General features: G+C 35.3%; 1 protein-coding gene across 1 annotated transcript; it reads left to right on the top strand.

Moving 5' to 3' along the window:
* Nucleotides 1-13,267: 13,267 nt before the first annotated feature.
* Nucleotides 13,268-13,945, top strand: LOC145126059 (putative EG45-like domain containing protein 1). Its single transcript, XM_079061455.1, has 2 exons — nucleotides 13,268-13,382; nucleotides 13,638-13,945. Exons 1-2 carry the CDS (start codon nucleotides 13,286-13,288, stop codon nucleotides 13,910-13,912), a joined length of 372 nt encoding a protein of 123 aa, XP_078917581.1. The 5' UTR covers nucleotides 13,268-13,285; the 3' UTR covers nucleotides 13,913-13,945.
* The last annotated feature ends 2,689 nt before the right edge of the window (nucleotides 13,946-16,634 follow it).

Genomic DNA, 16,634 nt, shown 5'->3' with positions numbered 1-16,634 from the left:
CCTAGTTAAGAGGGAGAGACTGACCCAAGAGTACCTGAATCTGAGACATACGACCGAGTCGGTGACAGAGATCACCGAGATGTTCACTAAGAGGGCTTTGTTCAGTCCTGAGTTCGCTGCTTCAGAGCAGGCTCAGATGACTCGGTACTTGGGTATGCTCCAGATGGACATCCAGCAGTTTGTGTCCACCCAGCACTGTGGTTCACTCGCTGAGCTTCAGGATGTCGCGAGGAGGAGAGAGATTGAGATAGAGACCCAGGCGAGGGACCAATTTCAGGTTTTGGATCAGTCCCAGCCTGCTGTGAAGCGATTCAAGTCTGCCGACCACGATTCAGGATCAGTTAGAGGGAGGCGCAGGTCTTTTGTATGTCACAGGTGTGGCGAGGAGGGCCATTTTCGTAGAGATTGTAGGCGGAGTGCACGAGTGTGCTTCCATTGCAGCCAGAAAGGCTACATTCGAGCTCATTGCCCTCTTCTCAGTAAGCTGTTGGATCCTACACCGTTAGCTTCACAGTTACCTGACGGTCGTCATAGGACCACCGGGGTCCCGAGGACCGAGATTTGAGTTGGCAGTTCTTCTATTTAGCAATTTTGCAGTATTGGTATTCGTATGTAACTGCTGTCTATGTTTCAAGTTCAGTTGTAATCTTGGATGATCAGTTAATTGGAATTATCTTATCTAGCTTTGTTTACATTGATCTTTTATTATGTATGGATTGATTATCTTTGTCCTCGATTGTATGTTTATTGGAATGTATGAATGTTGTGAGGATTCAGATCCAACCGTGTAACAGGATATTAGTGGTTGGAATCAAGTGGTAGAGCTCGAGTTAGTCTGGGTATTGAAGGACTATGAAGTTCTCAGTCTCTAGAATATATCAAGTGGGGGAGAGTGGAACCACGCAGCAGGAATACTTTTTGTCAAGGTTCGGTTCTCAGTCGGATTTCTCTAAGTCCCGGACTTCTGCACAACTGCTAAATCTTGTGTTTTCACGACAATATCATCGTCAGCTATTGGAGTTTCCCTTCGATTCCAATTAGTCTTAGTTGTGATAGCATCTATAGGGCGTATTTGTGCTAAGACCCTAGGGTGTTAGGATCCCAAGTTTAGGGTTTACTTGTTTGTTATCGCCTGATCAGGGGTGATCCCGAGTGTTGATAGTGCATAGGTTAGTTGGGCTGTCGGAGCCAAGTAAGAGTGTGGTCTCGTTCAGTATGTGATTAATTAGTTTTCATTGCATTGATGCCCTTTTGTGTGGGGTTGCATACCGACGTTTGGCCAAAAAGCTCTGGACCGAGTAATTTCGTGGATTTTAGCTCATCATGGCTGTCGTGCGGGAGTGCATCATGAAGTAGAAATAAGAACTGATTTCGAGGACGAAATATAATTTAAATGTGGGAGAACTGTAACATCCTGTTTAAAATAAATAAATAAATAAATAAATAATCATAATAATAAATAAATAAATAAATAAATCATAAACCCTAAAACCCCGAGATGTATTTTTATATTTTTTATTTTAGCCCTAAAGTCGTATTAAATTAGTGGGTGTACACATTAGGGTGTTGAAAGTTACATTTTTTGGATATTGAGGGTTAAATTGTAACATATGGACTAGTAGTGAATAGATTTTTGGAAGTAGGGGGCTATAGAGTAAATTATGGACTTGAATTCAAAAAAAATAGATAGAGAGGGGACGAAAGTGTAAAATTGGTCATAATTTTGAGGTGGAGGCGGGACTAAAACCCGTCACCTCCCCCTCCCATTGTTCCTTCGTTTAGAAAAACGCAGCCCAAACCCTAACCCTAAAATCACGTTGCAGCCACCACCCTTATCACCCCTCACCTCCAGCCGCCGCGACCTCCTCGTCGTTGTTGTGAACCATTGAACCAACACCGCCGCTACTGCGGTCGATGATGACGAAGATCGACAGGACCACCGTTTGCACACCGTAATAGTGGGCGATCGGAAGAAGAAATTTTGTGGCTATCGTTGCTGTAATTTCCGGTTAGAGGTCGTGCATGATTCTCTCTCCATCTCTTTCTGTTACCATGTCGTTGCCGCCGACGCCGCTCGGAGCGGCTGTTATGTGTTGCTGCCATTGCTCTGACTGCCGCACGCCACCACGAGTGTGGCTGAGTTTCGGTGCATGTTTCAATGTTGGAACTCGTGTTTGTGTGTATGTTGCTGCTGGAAGCCGGGAAGTGGGTGTGGATGTGTTTTGTTTGTCGGAAAACGTGAAGAACCACGATTACAGCCCACCATGGTGGTTGCCGCCCTTGCTGCCTTTTTCTACCACCACCAGCCACCATGTGAGGTAGTTGTGTGCGTGTAATGTGATATGTGTGTGTAATATGGTGTGTGCGCGCGTTTAACGGTGTGATGTCGTATGAGCATTTCTTGGCCGGAAAAATCAAAGAAAAATCCACCACCACCACTGTGAGGTGGCGGCTGCCACCTCCTGCCGTAGTCTGTCACCCTTTTGGTGGCTATATTGAGCATTTTGGTATTCTTTTTGGTGCTAGTGTGTGTGTCAATGATGTAAGAACTTTTATGTGTACTTGGATTGTTGGATTTAGCATTTTGGTATTCTTTTTGGTGCTAGTGGGTGGTTGCCGCCATAGACCGCTGCCGACTACCACTGCCCGAGGTGGCAGTAGGTGGTGCCCGACTTATTAAACATTAAATTATCTAAACATCTAACTTTAGTCCGAGTGGCACGTGTTTTGGTTGGAAACCCTAATTTGGGTTTAGAAAACCCTAATGTCAAGAAAACCCTAGTTTTGGAGTTTTGTCGGGACCCACGTTAAAACTGTTAATTGAACTTTAAATAATACTTGATAATGACCTACAATTAACTTAATGCAACATTGGACTTAATGAATTAAGTCCTTAAGGGGTTTAGTGTGGAACACTAACCGTAGTTATGATTTTATGTGGAAAACCCAAAAATCAGGAAGCTCTATTTTGGACAATGGTCAGACGCGTATTCGGGCTATTGCTTGGATTATTATTATTATACCCGAGAATGACTAAGTCAAACATTAATCAGTCCTACCCTTAGGTGGTAGTTGTTGCAAGTGACTATGACCTGTTATCGGGTATTGAATCAAGTATCTTCATGTAGGTGATTGGAAGTGAGTTGAAGCTGGTAGAGTTCTTCATTGCTACAGTGGTTACCTACACGTATATCGAGGTCAGTTTCGCCTCACTGTACCCGTGGGTCAAAGGCATAATTCTGACCCACTAGTTTTGGTTATCTGCTAGTAGAGGGATGCCCTAGGGACTGCATATAGTCATGTAGGATAGACTGAAGACTCTTGTTCTAGGCCCTTTTACCTGTTCCTTGTTTGGTTGTGGTTCTAGAGTGGGATCACCTGTCCGGGTGTCTATCTCACCTCTGGGTATATACGGTTATGCATTCCTTGGATTGTTGATATTTAGTATGTTACTATGGTGTAGTGGTCTGTTAGAACTATGTTTTGGTATCTAGTATGTTGTTATGTTGTAGTGATCTGTAATGACCTGATAGATCTACATTCTGGTGTCGAGTATGTTTCTTTGCTGTAAGAAATATGTAGAACTGTATGTTATATGTGCTTGTTGGTTGTCATCAATGGAGTGCCCTTAGGGACTGTCTGTGGTAATGTAGGATAGACTGAGAACTCTTGGTCTAGGCTCTCTTTCATGTTCCTTGTTTGGTTGTTGCTCTAGATTAGGATCATCTGTTCGGGTGGCTATCTCACCTCTGGTTACTTTTGGTTAGTTAGGGTTGTGGCTCTAGAGTAGGATCATCTGTTTGACATGTTGTGTTCGGTTTGGGTTGAGGCGGTCCTACTTTGTGTTGTAGGCGAAGATACCTGGTGCGGGCCGACTGTAAGTCATAGGCACGGAGGCTCAGGAGGACCGGTCGGGTTGAGGGGGTTGGCCAACAAACCCTAGTATTCTGGCCCGGATAGACCGAAGGCCTGCGAGGAGGTCCAGTCAGGTCGAAGGCCATAAGAGTGGACGTTATGCACGCTTGTATGATTCTTTGTGTTGGTATTGCTGGATTAATGTCTAAGTCCATAACTATATTTGGTATGTACTTGACCCGACCCGGTATGGTCCATTTGGGTTGCACTTCACCGGCACAATTTATATGGATAGTCTTTTGAGAATAGTATATTTATGATTTATATTAATATATTATAAGTTCTAATATATTAATATGGAATCATATTATTTAATTAGTATTGATCAAGAATTAATTTAGAATTAATTAAGTGATAAAAAAGAACTAATTAAATATGGACTCTTATATATATGGAATGGGCCAAGTTCATTTAGGTTGGGCTAAGCTTTCATGGATGGTCCATGGTGCTTTTAACCCATGGATCCTATGTAAATAAAAGGTCATGGGTATTAGGGTTTACATGGATGTAACCCTAATCATCCATAATATATAAAGGGGTCCTTGGCTCACAAAATTGGAACAAGTGTGTGAAAATAAGAGTGGGCCGATTTTAGTGTGCATACATATTCTCTCAAGTTCTTCCAAGGTGTTTTGGTGATTTGTGATTCCATTTGAGGCTTCCACACTATTGGGGCTAAGCTCTTAAAGCTTGAAGACATCAAGCTACATCAAAAGGTATGTCATCTAACTAGAACTTTGTAGTATAGGTGCTTCATAATATGCTAGTTAGGATGAAACCTTGGAATAGTTAATATTTGCATGTATAATAGAGAAAACATAGATCCAAGGTTTATAGGGTTGCATGTACACCATAGGAGTGTTAGAATGCTCAAAACCCAACAGTGGTATCAGAGACATGGGTTGTTTTCTGTTATATTGATGCAAATGTTTTATTTTCAAGTTGGAAAAAAAAGGAAAAAAAACATGACGTTTGTCAAATTTTAAGATAATTACTTGTTTTGTGAAAAACGAATTATTTGTAAAATTTGAATCATTTGTTATATGAGTTGAATTAGGTCAAATTTAGTAAAAGATAAAATGATATGATTATTTTATTAGTTTTAAAAGTTTGATCTAAATGTTTTAAGGAGTTACATATTTTGTCATAAAATTTTGGAGCTCAAAAGTTTTTTTTGATCTTAAGGGTTTTTGAAACTTCCATAAGTTATGGATATGAAAGTTTTTTTTTTAAAAAAAAAAAAAAAAAAAAAAAATTGGTTCAAAGTTTTTATGGAGTTACAAAATTTGGTGTTAATGTTTTAAAGAATTCCATAACTTGTTCTTAAGTTATGGAACATGGAAAGTTTCATCATAAAACACCATTAATTCCATAAGTTATGGAATCCAAAGGTTTTCAAGAATTACAAAACTTGCCCTCAAGTTTTGGAATTTTAGAAAAGTTTTTTATGAAAAAAAGAATTGAATTCTAAAACTCTTGGGTTCATAACTTAAACAATTAATTAAATGGTTTTAATTTTGAGTTTAATAATTGGAATTATGATGTTTTGTTGAATAGTTCAAATTAACTCTTATAGACTTTATTAATAGTTAATTAAAGCGTTTAATTAAAAGAGTATTATTAATCCATAAATATATGGTTTGAGTTTAATTAAATTAAAAGTCTAGTTTAATTAATAGATTAAACCACCAAGTATTTTAAATGTCAAAAATACACCCTTATACTATTATAATATTAAAAGTTTAATATATTATATGTATAAGAGCAAGTCGTCTTACCATTAGTAGGCCTTATTCACGAAGCCGGTCTATAAAGGGGGTATAAGGTTACTGCCTATAAAATGGCAGTTTAATGGGTGTCCATTCTCACTCACCGCTTCCTTGACCGGTGGAGGGTCGTTAGCCGAACTGGTAGGACAAGGACTATAATTCTCCTTCATTAAAAGTATTAATGATAAATACTAAGTAACTAAACCTTTTATTAATTCCCAATCTTAGTTACTTAGGAAAATGTGAATAAGGTGCTAATCCATGAAATTACACTTTGCACTTTGTTTAAACAGTTAGTGGAGCGTGTGTGGTTAACCGGCACACTAACCTGGATTTAACAAAGTAGGCAAAGGGTAACTTAATATTTATCATAGTATCGGTGGAGCTCGTGTGGTTAACCGGCACATCGATTGAGGGGTAAATATTAAGGGTACCAAGTATATTTGCATGGTTACTTCACACCTTGTTTTGTGATCCTCGGCATCCCAGTCACAAAACCTGAAGGGCACACTCGAGATTGAAACATGCCATTGAAAAGTTCAATGAATCTCAAAAGATCTAGGAGTTTCAAATCCAAGTAAAAAACCTAAATAAATTATTTCGTTTTTCATGGTGGAAATTGGTAAATCGTCATTTACCTACCTTCAACTATTTTATAACTCGGATTACGGCATCCCTCTTCCAGTTATAAATAGGTTGTTGGATCCTAGCCTTAATATTTCATATTGGGTGTTATATTAAGGACTTTAAATCAACTATCTTGAATATCTCCCAAAAGATGTCGAGTTCAGACATCTATGATCTTCCCAAATCTCTTGGAACTTTACTTCCTCCACCTCCTCCAATTATTCTCCCTAACCCATAAGTTCAAGGTCACTCAAGCCCTAATGGCAAGCAAGGTCTATGTGTGATCACATCTTAGAGATGAAGTCACATATTGACAAGCCGGGAGAGTTGGGTTTCAAAGTCTTGAGAAAGTTGGATGTTCAATCACTTTCTAAGTCACATAGTGAGTTCCTTTGGGACTACTATGATACAGACTATGACATGAACCTTAATGATCATATCTATTTGCTTGGTGCTGCTGAATCAACAATGATTTGGAACGATAGTGAAGCAAATTTGATTAGAAGATCAACTTCCCAAAAACTTTATGGACAGTGACAATGGTGACACTGGAAATCCAGAAAAAGCATTCTCTTCCCAATGGAAAGGGATTGGCCATAGTCAACCCGGTTGACCAAATGGTAAAGAGAAAGGCTAATTCTGAGATAGTCCCATTACCAAAGGGTCCATATGTTTATTTTGCCAAAGGAAGGGGCGTTGATTGCAAAGCTGCCAAATTTACCTAAGGATGTTAAAGTCAATAAGTTTGACTCTACATCAGGTAGAGCCCATTATCTAACTTTGTTAAGTTCTATTCTGAGATCCTCATTACATGATGTGACTGGGTCACATGTTGATGTTTTAAGAATCAAATAATAGAGAGAAATCTTAAAGGAAGTATATGCTGATTCTGATCGCGAAGGTGGATTTTGATCGCATCAGAATTTTGAGCAGTTGCTTAAGAAGTTATGATATATTGCTAAGGAATAGATAACAACAATTTTCCATGTGGATTGTAAGTATAAGTTTTTCCGCAAAGTTTTAAAATAAAAGAAAATTGTTTAATTTTGTTTATTTGAAGTATCCTTACAATGGCATTTGTGGAAAATTGTTGCTTATATGATTCCACTGACAGCAATATTGGAAAATGGATTTGATTCTTTCATTTGTGGTAGTGTCTAAATTTACCAAATCAGGAAAGTTCCTCATCACCCAAGTTTCAATTCGACCGAAACTTGGAATCATGCAAGTTGAATAGTATGATGAATGAGAACTTTCAAGCATTGGAAAATCAAGACTAATTACTTGTTCACATGGATGTGTGAGTCAAGTGAAGGACTAAAGGGATCGAGTACACATTCTTGTGCACTGGTCATGTCCACCACAAAGCTCGTTAAGACTATTTGATTTACTAAAGTTTAGTAAATATGGTTATACTTACAAGTTTAAGTATAATTCTGAAACATTGGAAAAGTCTCAATGTATGGCAGAACGAATGGGAAGAATCAAATTAGGCAGAAAGATAAAAGTTTCTCAAATCTGAAAAGATGGGAGAGTACTTTACTATCATGTTTGTGATCATCTTAATGATTTAGAAATCATATCACAATTAGTCCTCTAAAGGTCTTCTTAGTGCATTCTTATGACTAAGAAGAGGAGTCATGAATTGTTGAAATGGTTAGATCAGGAAGATGAGTCATACTTCGTTCCAAAACAATTCTTAGAGTCATACTCCAAGATTGTAACTTGAGTAACATATCTTAAAGAAAGGTTTAAAACACTTGTCAAATGTAAGAGTAAAAGTGTCCTACTCTTGTACATTTGAAATTGGTAAGTTGTGATGTTTTGGATAAAACAAAGACCAACTAAGGCCAATTGTGTGAAGTGTTTGTCTTGATAAAGAATCCACACTATCTCTTGAATATTTGGCAAGATAGTCTTATATGTCAAGAGGATAGTGGGAGTCTTAAAGATCCTAAAAAGAATTTCAAGAACTAATCAAGAATAAAACCTGAGGTTCTTCACTAGCACACGACTTGAGGTTTATAACCTATCGTGTTGACATATTCTGTGCCCATTCCAGTTAAAGTTGGCTTTGCATAGGAGTTTTGAAAGTTCTCAATTGGTTGCATAACAACTTAGAAGCAATGGCAGGCCCTGTACTGCCAGGTGGCAAGAACTTAAGATTGCATAAGTTCAGTCCATATGAGTTTGGATTTGTCATTATCCTTGTCTTGTGACTATGGTTTTGACGATTCACATGGATAAGAACACATACACCATAAAATCTAAGGGTCATAAGGTTTCTCTCCGATTCATGAAAATGATGGTGAGGAAACACTTCCACCAAGTAGATTTGAAGCAGATGGCAAAAGGTCTAAACAATTGAGACTATGATTACGGCATCCCTTTTCATAGTTCTGAAATTGTTTAGACACACATGCATGCTATCTAAGGAAAGGTGTATGATTTTGATAAAGTTTTATCAAAGCATCTCGTATCAGAAATCTGAACTTTCGTAAGAAAGTCAATAAAGTATTGATTTCTAGAAGTCCAGCTGATTTCTGAGTACATGTCAAAGCTAGTGGGAGCATAAGTGTTATGCTAATAATCATCATGTAAGTGGGAGCATGATAATTATTGTTAGTGTTGCAAGTTAGCAATGTTAATTATAGAAAACAAAAGTTTCAATTTGTGAGGCTGCAAGGATTGAAAAAGTTGTTTTGCTATAATTAAGGGAGAGGATATACTTCATTTCAGTTCTAAAGGCTTAGATTGAGACCTTAATCATCTTTAGTCAAGAATATATATATGAATTTCATGTTGGATTGGTTCAACTTAAGGAAATTCTATATATTGCATTCTCAAAATTCGATTATGATTATGGCATCCCTCTTCATAGTCAAATTTTGAAAACATGGCAAATAAAAATATTGTAGCAAAAGACTGGTCTAGAATCATGTCTTTATGTGAGACATCATGAATCGTGTACCATTTGCTTTGGGTACAGGATCGATTGCATGTGCTATAATATTTGTCATTTCTAAATTTTTCCAAATGCCTAGAGGCATTAAGAAGGGAAAAGGTCTAGAATTGGATATGACTAAAATGATTAAGCAATTGTCGAGGACAATCTGAGGCTTACCAAAGATTGGTTGCTCAGGGACAGTTGGAAGTATAGTGCTAATTTTGGAAGGACCATATTGACATATTCTGAAAAGAGACATCTCTTATTCAGAAGTGATAGTCAAAATGAGAATATGGAGTTGTCTCCATAGGTGGAAGTTATCTGTGTAAGATTAGAAAACTTAATGCAAGAAGCATGTCCAAAGCAATGTACTTTGAATATGAGACTTAGTTTCCATTGAGTTGATCTCCATTGGAATACCTTATAATGACTGTTGACAAGTCTTTGTGACTTTGTACATATTCATTACAGGAGGGTCAGTGCATATAAGTTTAAAATCTAAACAGATTTCGATAAATGATAGGAATTTGAAATTCTCACATTTTTTGATAAGGATTTGGGAGTGTGAAATTAGAATCATTGAAATTATGTTCAATTGGTTTATTTCACAAAGTAAGGATCATAGACAAATATAGAGTGCATACTTGGTGTATGGCAAAGCTATTGTTTAAGAAAAACATAGTGTACATGCTTGGAGCATGGGACAACTAGTGTTTTTAATTCAAGTATAAAGTTGATAAAATCGAAACAATGAATAATGAGTAATCAGTATGGTGATAAATAAAAGTGTTTATTTATATTCATAGGGTTTGATACCATATTTGATTCATTTATTCTTGTGTTTCACTTTGCTTGTTTTGACTTCCAGAATAACTAAGTCGCTCTTCCTGAATGATTAAGTTATTCAAACCATCCACAGTCGGTCATATGTTGGAAGTAGATATGAATCAAGACTGTCATGGGTTGGTTTGTAGAGGTCCAAGTTGGTGGACAAAGTGGTGCTACAACACTTCATGGATTTTATCACGAGTGATCATGAGACGATAATATCTTATATTCTTAAAACCTAGAGATATGAGTTGTTACTATGAGTTGGTTATACATTGATTGCACGAAAACGCATTGGTAACTCGATGTTATAAAACGTGCCTTTGTGTATGATTCAACAAGTAGTAGAACAAGCCATATGAGTCGAAGTTTATCCATTCCTTTTACCTTCGGGATAAAAGCGATATATGTGGGCCCCTCGATGATTTAGCGATGACACATGTGAGTGCTTGGCCAAGCCAGGACTGATTTGATTTGTTCAATCAGTCAGTCATCATAAATCGAAAATCGGGAAACAACAAATGGACAGAGAGAATGATTATAATCCATGTCTCATTCCATATGATATCTAGAATGGAGGAATATATGATCCCTTATCTAATGGACAAGTCATTGACAAGGTCAGAGTTCGACAGCGGTTTTAAGAGCTACGATTGCCAGTTAGGTTTTGAAGTCATATTCAATAATAGTTTTAGACTTATCCAAGTGGGAGACTGTTGGATTAATGTCTAAGTCCATAACTATATTTGGTATGTACTTGACCCGACCCGACATGGTCTATTTGGGTTGCACTTCACCGGCACAATTTATATGGATAGTCTTTAGAGAATAGTATATTTATGATTTATATTAATATATTATAAGTTCTAATATATTAATATGGAATCATATTATTTAATTAGTATTGATCAAGAATTAATTTAGAATTAATTAAGTGATCAAAAAGAACTAATTAAATATGGACTCTTATATATATGGAATGGGCCAAGTTCATTTAGGTTGGGCTAAGCTTTCATGGATGGTCCATGGAGCTTTTAACCCATGGATCCTATGTAAATGAAAGGTCATGGGTATTAGGGTTTACATGGATGTAACCCTAATCCTCCATAATATATAAAGGGGTCCTTGGCTCACAAAATTGGAACAAGTGTGTGAAAATAAGAGTGGGCCGATTTTAGTGTGCATACATATTCTCTCAAGTTCTTCCAAGGTGTTTTGGTCATTTGTGATTCCATTTGAGGCTTCCACACTATTGGGGCTAAGCTCTTAAAGCTTGAAGACATCAAGCTACATCAAAAGGTATGTCATCTAACTAGAACTTTGTAGTATAGGTGCTTCATAATATGCTAGTTAGGATGAAACCTTGGAATAGTTAATATTTGCATGTATAATAGAGAAAACATAGATCCAAGGTTTATAGGGTTGCATGTACACCATAGGAGTGTTAGAATGCTCAAAACCCAACAGGTATTTTAGGTGAAACTCACTAAGTTTTATGCTTACCCAGTTATTTATTGTTTCAACTATCATCGGTGGCTATGGGAAGGCGAAGGCGAGACTGTACACATGCATCATCAGCAATGAGGATTCAGTGTTTTCAATAAAACTCTGATTTTATATAAATGTAATTTGGAATAAACGGTTTTCTTAATAATGAAATTATAAATTGGAAAATTTTACCTGAATAAAAATAAAAATGATTTTGGATGATAAAATGGGACGTTACATTTAATACATGATTCCATTTGGTACTCGATCATGAAACACTAACCCCTTCAATCACAATGATAAACAAGAAAAGGAATTCGATTCTCTTGGGTTGAGACCACAACTATGAAAATTTTATTTATTTTGGGCACAATTAATAAGAATTAAAATAAAGTCGAAGGTCACGGTTTAATCCATTCGTGTCGAGTATCAGTAAACCTCATAGGCATTATAATTTGGACCAGAAAATTCCTCTTTATATAGTCATAAGCTTCTCTATATCTACTTTAAGGACAATCGCCTTCCTTTTCATATACTTACACCAATCTAGGATTCTGTTAACAATAATCGACTCATCCTTTGCATTCATTAAATTAAGTCATTTTTTTAATTGGCTCGGTGCAACTCCGGTCTCCAAGTTAAACTGGACCTACTATATAATGAAGAGTTGAGCGTTGGTTTGCGGAATTTTACATCTTCTTCATTTTGTATAAATACTTTCGAGAGAATTAGGTTGCAACCAGGGTTCATCCTTTGGTCTAAATACTTCTTAAAGAATTCGATGGCACCTATATTTTTTATTTTTAGATTTGGTCTTTGTCGTAATGTCCTAATTATATCAATATGTTTTGTTTGTGTTCATGAAATATTTCTTATAGGTTTATATTTGTAGTATCATATTTTGGTTATTTTAAGAGTAAAAGTACCTTATTAGTTTTGAGAGTTTAATCAAAACTTTCTTTTAGTTAAGTGGATGAGTATATCTCTAGTTTTATTTTTAAAATAGACATTACGTGTTTGGACATAAATTTATACTCGTTTAAGCATTGTATCTATGATATATATTAAATCTGGGGCAATGTCAATGTTACATTTTCAATTCTTAAGATTAAAATAATCAAGTTCTATATACCCTCATGAAATTTTAAACTTTTGTTAAAGACCTTCCAATAATGAAATTCTAGGTTTCCATACCAATTACATCAAAACATATCCTAATTCTTTAATATCTATGAAACACAAACGAAACTATTTTTTTCAAATGTTATTAATAAAAAAGATAGTTAATAACTACTATATGATATCTATTTGATATCTTTAGCTTTTTCGGCATTAAAATGGTTAAGAATTTTTTTACATTGAAAGAAAAGCTTAATACTTGGTGTATTACAAGAGAGAGAGAGAGAGAGAAAGGTCTCACATTCACATAATATGCTAAATGTAATCATTTTATTAAAACTTGAAGCTAATAAATTGAAACGTTGCCAACCACTATATATAAGTATAGTGTACATATTGTAACATATTGTAATATACCATTACAATGTATAATCCTAATTAATCATAATAAATGCACGATATTGTAACGAAAGTCATAACTGTATTTATTAAGTATTATTACCGTTTTTGTATATAAATTTCTTTATATAGATGACCCAAATGGATAAATTCCAATGCATTATTATCACACACAAATAGTAATATTTTAGAAATGAAGTGTATTTTCTTTATTATTGTTCTCGTTTCTAGCCTTGTTTCAATGGCTAGTGCAATTCCAGGCACTGCCACCTTTTACCAGCAATATACTCGTAAGTTTTTACTCTCTACCCTGCTGCTACTGATAATTTAGGATTATCGATTATGATTACATGATATGTACACATACAGACATATACATACTTTAATATACAAACATATACGCTTAAGTAATATGGAGTGGATCTAGAAGAAGTATATATATTGGAAATATGTACTTTTGGAGTGGATCTATAAGAAGTATATATATTGGAAATATGTATTTCGTTCCTGACGTACGTAAATTGTGTAAATAATTTTTGAAATAGCATCTGCATGTTATGGGAGCACGCCTGAGGGAGTGATGATTGCCGCAGCAAGTGATTCTTTGTGGGACGGTGGAGCCATTTGTGGAAAGATGTTCACAGTTAAATGCACCGGTGCCACAAACGCAGTCCCTCACCCATGCTATGATGGTAAAACAGTCACTGTTAAAATTGTTGATCACTGTCCAGGTTGTGGCGGAACCCTAGACCTTTCTAAAGAAGCATTTGAATCCATTGCCGACCCTGTCGCTGGAGTTATCAAAATTGAGTATTGGTAGTTGAATTACTGATGAAGGACCATATAACTAACACTTGGATTATTTCTTGTTTTATTGTTTTTGGATCAATAATAAGCTATGACATTTTGTAATCAATGAGAGTTACTATTACTATGTGAATAAAAAGTTTTGGATTTAAACGTAATATTTTGCTTCAATTCCACTACTTTTGTAATTATTCTGAATTTGGTTCGTCTTACGTATTTTTCTTTATTTTGAACGGAAAACTACACTCAATGGATTATTCTTCAAGGCTACGTCACTATTCTAGATAGGATGTGAACACTAAGCCATATAGGTTAATAAAGGGAACGTTGTTGATTCCTAATACTCTTGAGATTTTAAATTAAGTGGTAACATTTTGTTCAATGGAATCTCAAACGTCCGTATAATTAACGCTTGGATTATTTCTTGTATGATTGTTTTTGGGTCAATAATAAGCTATGACATTTTTAAATCAATGAGAGTTACAATTACTTTGTGAATAAACAGTTCTGGATTTAAACTTAATGTTTTGTTTAAATTCCACTACTTTTATAATTGTTCTGAATTTGTTTCTTCTTGCACATTTTTCTTTATTTTGAATGACAAACTGCACTTAGTGGATTATTCTTCAAGACCACGTCACTATTCTAGATGGGATTTGAACACAAAACCACATAGGTTGATAACAATGTCGATTCCTAATACTCTTGAGATTTTAAATTAAGTGGTAACATTTTGTTCAAAGAAATCTCTAACCAAACTCCAACTTCATTTTTTTCACCGATTTTGTAGAATTCATTTCATATAAATATCATTTGTTACCTTAAGAATATTTTTAAATATTAAACAAGGTGTTACATTTTTTCATAAACACAAAACTTTTGTTTGTGCAAATTGTTCTTCCAAATTTTAATTTATGCATCTTTGCTTTATTATTTATACAATATAGACAACATACTACATGAATAAGAGGCTTCAAAGATGGAATTTGCAACAGACGTCATATGTCGCTAAGTTCATGATGAAACCACGCCGAAACAACTATGAAATGTGCATTCAATTGGTTTTAGAATATAATTACGATATCTATGACGATGAATCAACATTATAATTTGCAAGACAAACATCCCTCACATATCGATCGCAAATCTTTCGCCTCTATGCACAGTTCCTTGTTAAAAAAATTAATATAATCCAATACCACAATGTGTTTCAATAAATAAACATTTGAAAGTAAGCCACAATGAAGATACAAACACCCTCCACATTCCAATACTACTATTCCCATGATGAATGGCAAGGTAGTAATTTTAAAGTGTGTCTAACCCATTATGTAATACTTCCATTTCAATCCCTCCATGAATCTACCTCTACCAACTCCATATTCGATAATTGTCATGCAAGAATTCAACATTGTATTTTTTTTCTTCTGTATCATGAGAATCAACAAAGGTGAGGTCACCACAAATTCAAGGGGTTTCCATCACACCATGTCTCCAACCACAATCTAGTATCACCACCTTTTTGAACTTTTTTAGATATTAATGAGAAGGAATCAATATCCTTTTTGAAATACAATCTTACCGGCTCTAATCCCATGCAACTATATTTTAGTATAGTTTATTTCAAGTTTTTTTGATAAATGAAACACTCTAAGAATACAAGCGATTACCAAACTATTCTTGGTACTACGATATCTAATCAGGACGACATCAACCACGTAAAAAATATGGGATATGTTAGCGTATTCGTCATCATTTTGAATTTCCTTCAATACATGATTCCATTTGACATTCAATAGTGAAACACTAGCCCTTTCAATCACAATGATAAACAAGAAAATGAAATCGGTTCTCCGTGCTTGAGACCACAACTACCAATAATTTATTTATTTGGGGCACAATTAATAAGAATTGAAATAAACCAGAAGGGCACGCTTTAATCCACTAGCGCCGAGTATCACCAAACCCCATATGCATTATAATTTGGACAAGAAAAATCCAGTTTATATAGTCATAAGCTTCTCTATATCTAGTTTAAGGACCATCACCTTCCTTTTCCTATATATACACCAATCTAGGATTCTATTAACAATAATCGGCTAAGCTTTTGCATTCATTTAACTAACACACTTTTTTTATTCGCTAGATGCAACGATGCTCTCTAAGTTAAACTGAACCTACTATATAATGAAGAGTTGAGTGTTGGTTTGCAGAATTTTACATCTTTTTTCCTTTTGTATAAATACTTTCGAGAGAATTCGGTCGCAACTAGGGTTCAAACTTTGGTGTAGATACATCTTAAAGAATTCGGTGGCGACTATATTTTTTTCCGATTTGGTTTTTGTCCTGAAGTCCTAATTTGATCTATATGTTTCGTTTGTGTACATGAAAGATTTCTTATAGGTTTGTATTCATAGTATCATAATTTGTTTATTTTAAGAGTAAAAGTATCTTATTAGTTTTGAGAGTTTAATCAAAACTTTCTTTCAATTAAGTGGATGACAATATCTCTAGTTTTATTTTTAAAATAGACATTACATGTTTGGACATAAATTTATACTCGTTTAAGCATTGTATCTATGATATATATTAAATTTGGGGCAATGTCAATGTTGCACTTGCAATTCTAAAGATTTAAATAATCAAGATATATATACCCTCATGAAATTTTAAACTTTTGTTAAAGACCTTCGAATGATGAAATTCTAGGTTTTCATACCTATTACATGAAAACA

Source organism: Lactuca virosa, chromosome 7, assembly GCF_052849685.1.
Source record: "Lactuca virosa cultivar CGN04683 chromosome 7, Lactuca_virosa_CGN04683_v6, whole genome shotgun sequence".
NCBI lineage: Eukaryota > Viridiplantae > Streptophyta > Magnoliopsida > Asterales > Asteraceae > Lactuca > Lactuca virosa.
This window is presented reverse-complemented; position numbering and strand designations above follow the sequence as displayed.

Excerpts from the sequence above, each read along its gene's own strand:
- LOC145126059 (XM_079061455.1), top strand. The coding sequence starts at position 13,286 with ATGAAGTGTATTTTCTTTATTATTGTTCTCGTTTCTAGCCTTGTTTCA. Across the intron at positions 13,383-13,637 it reads CTTTTACCAGCAATATACTC|CATCTGCATGTTATGGGAGC; the intron begins GTAAGTTTTTAC and ends TTTTTGAAATAG.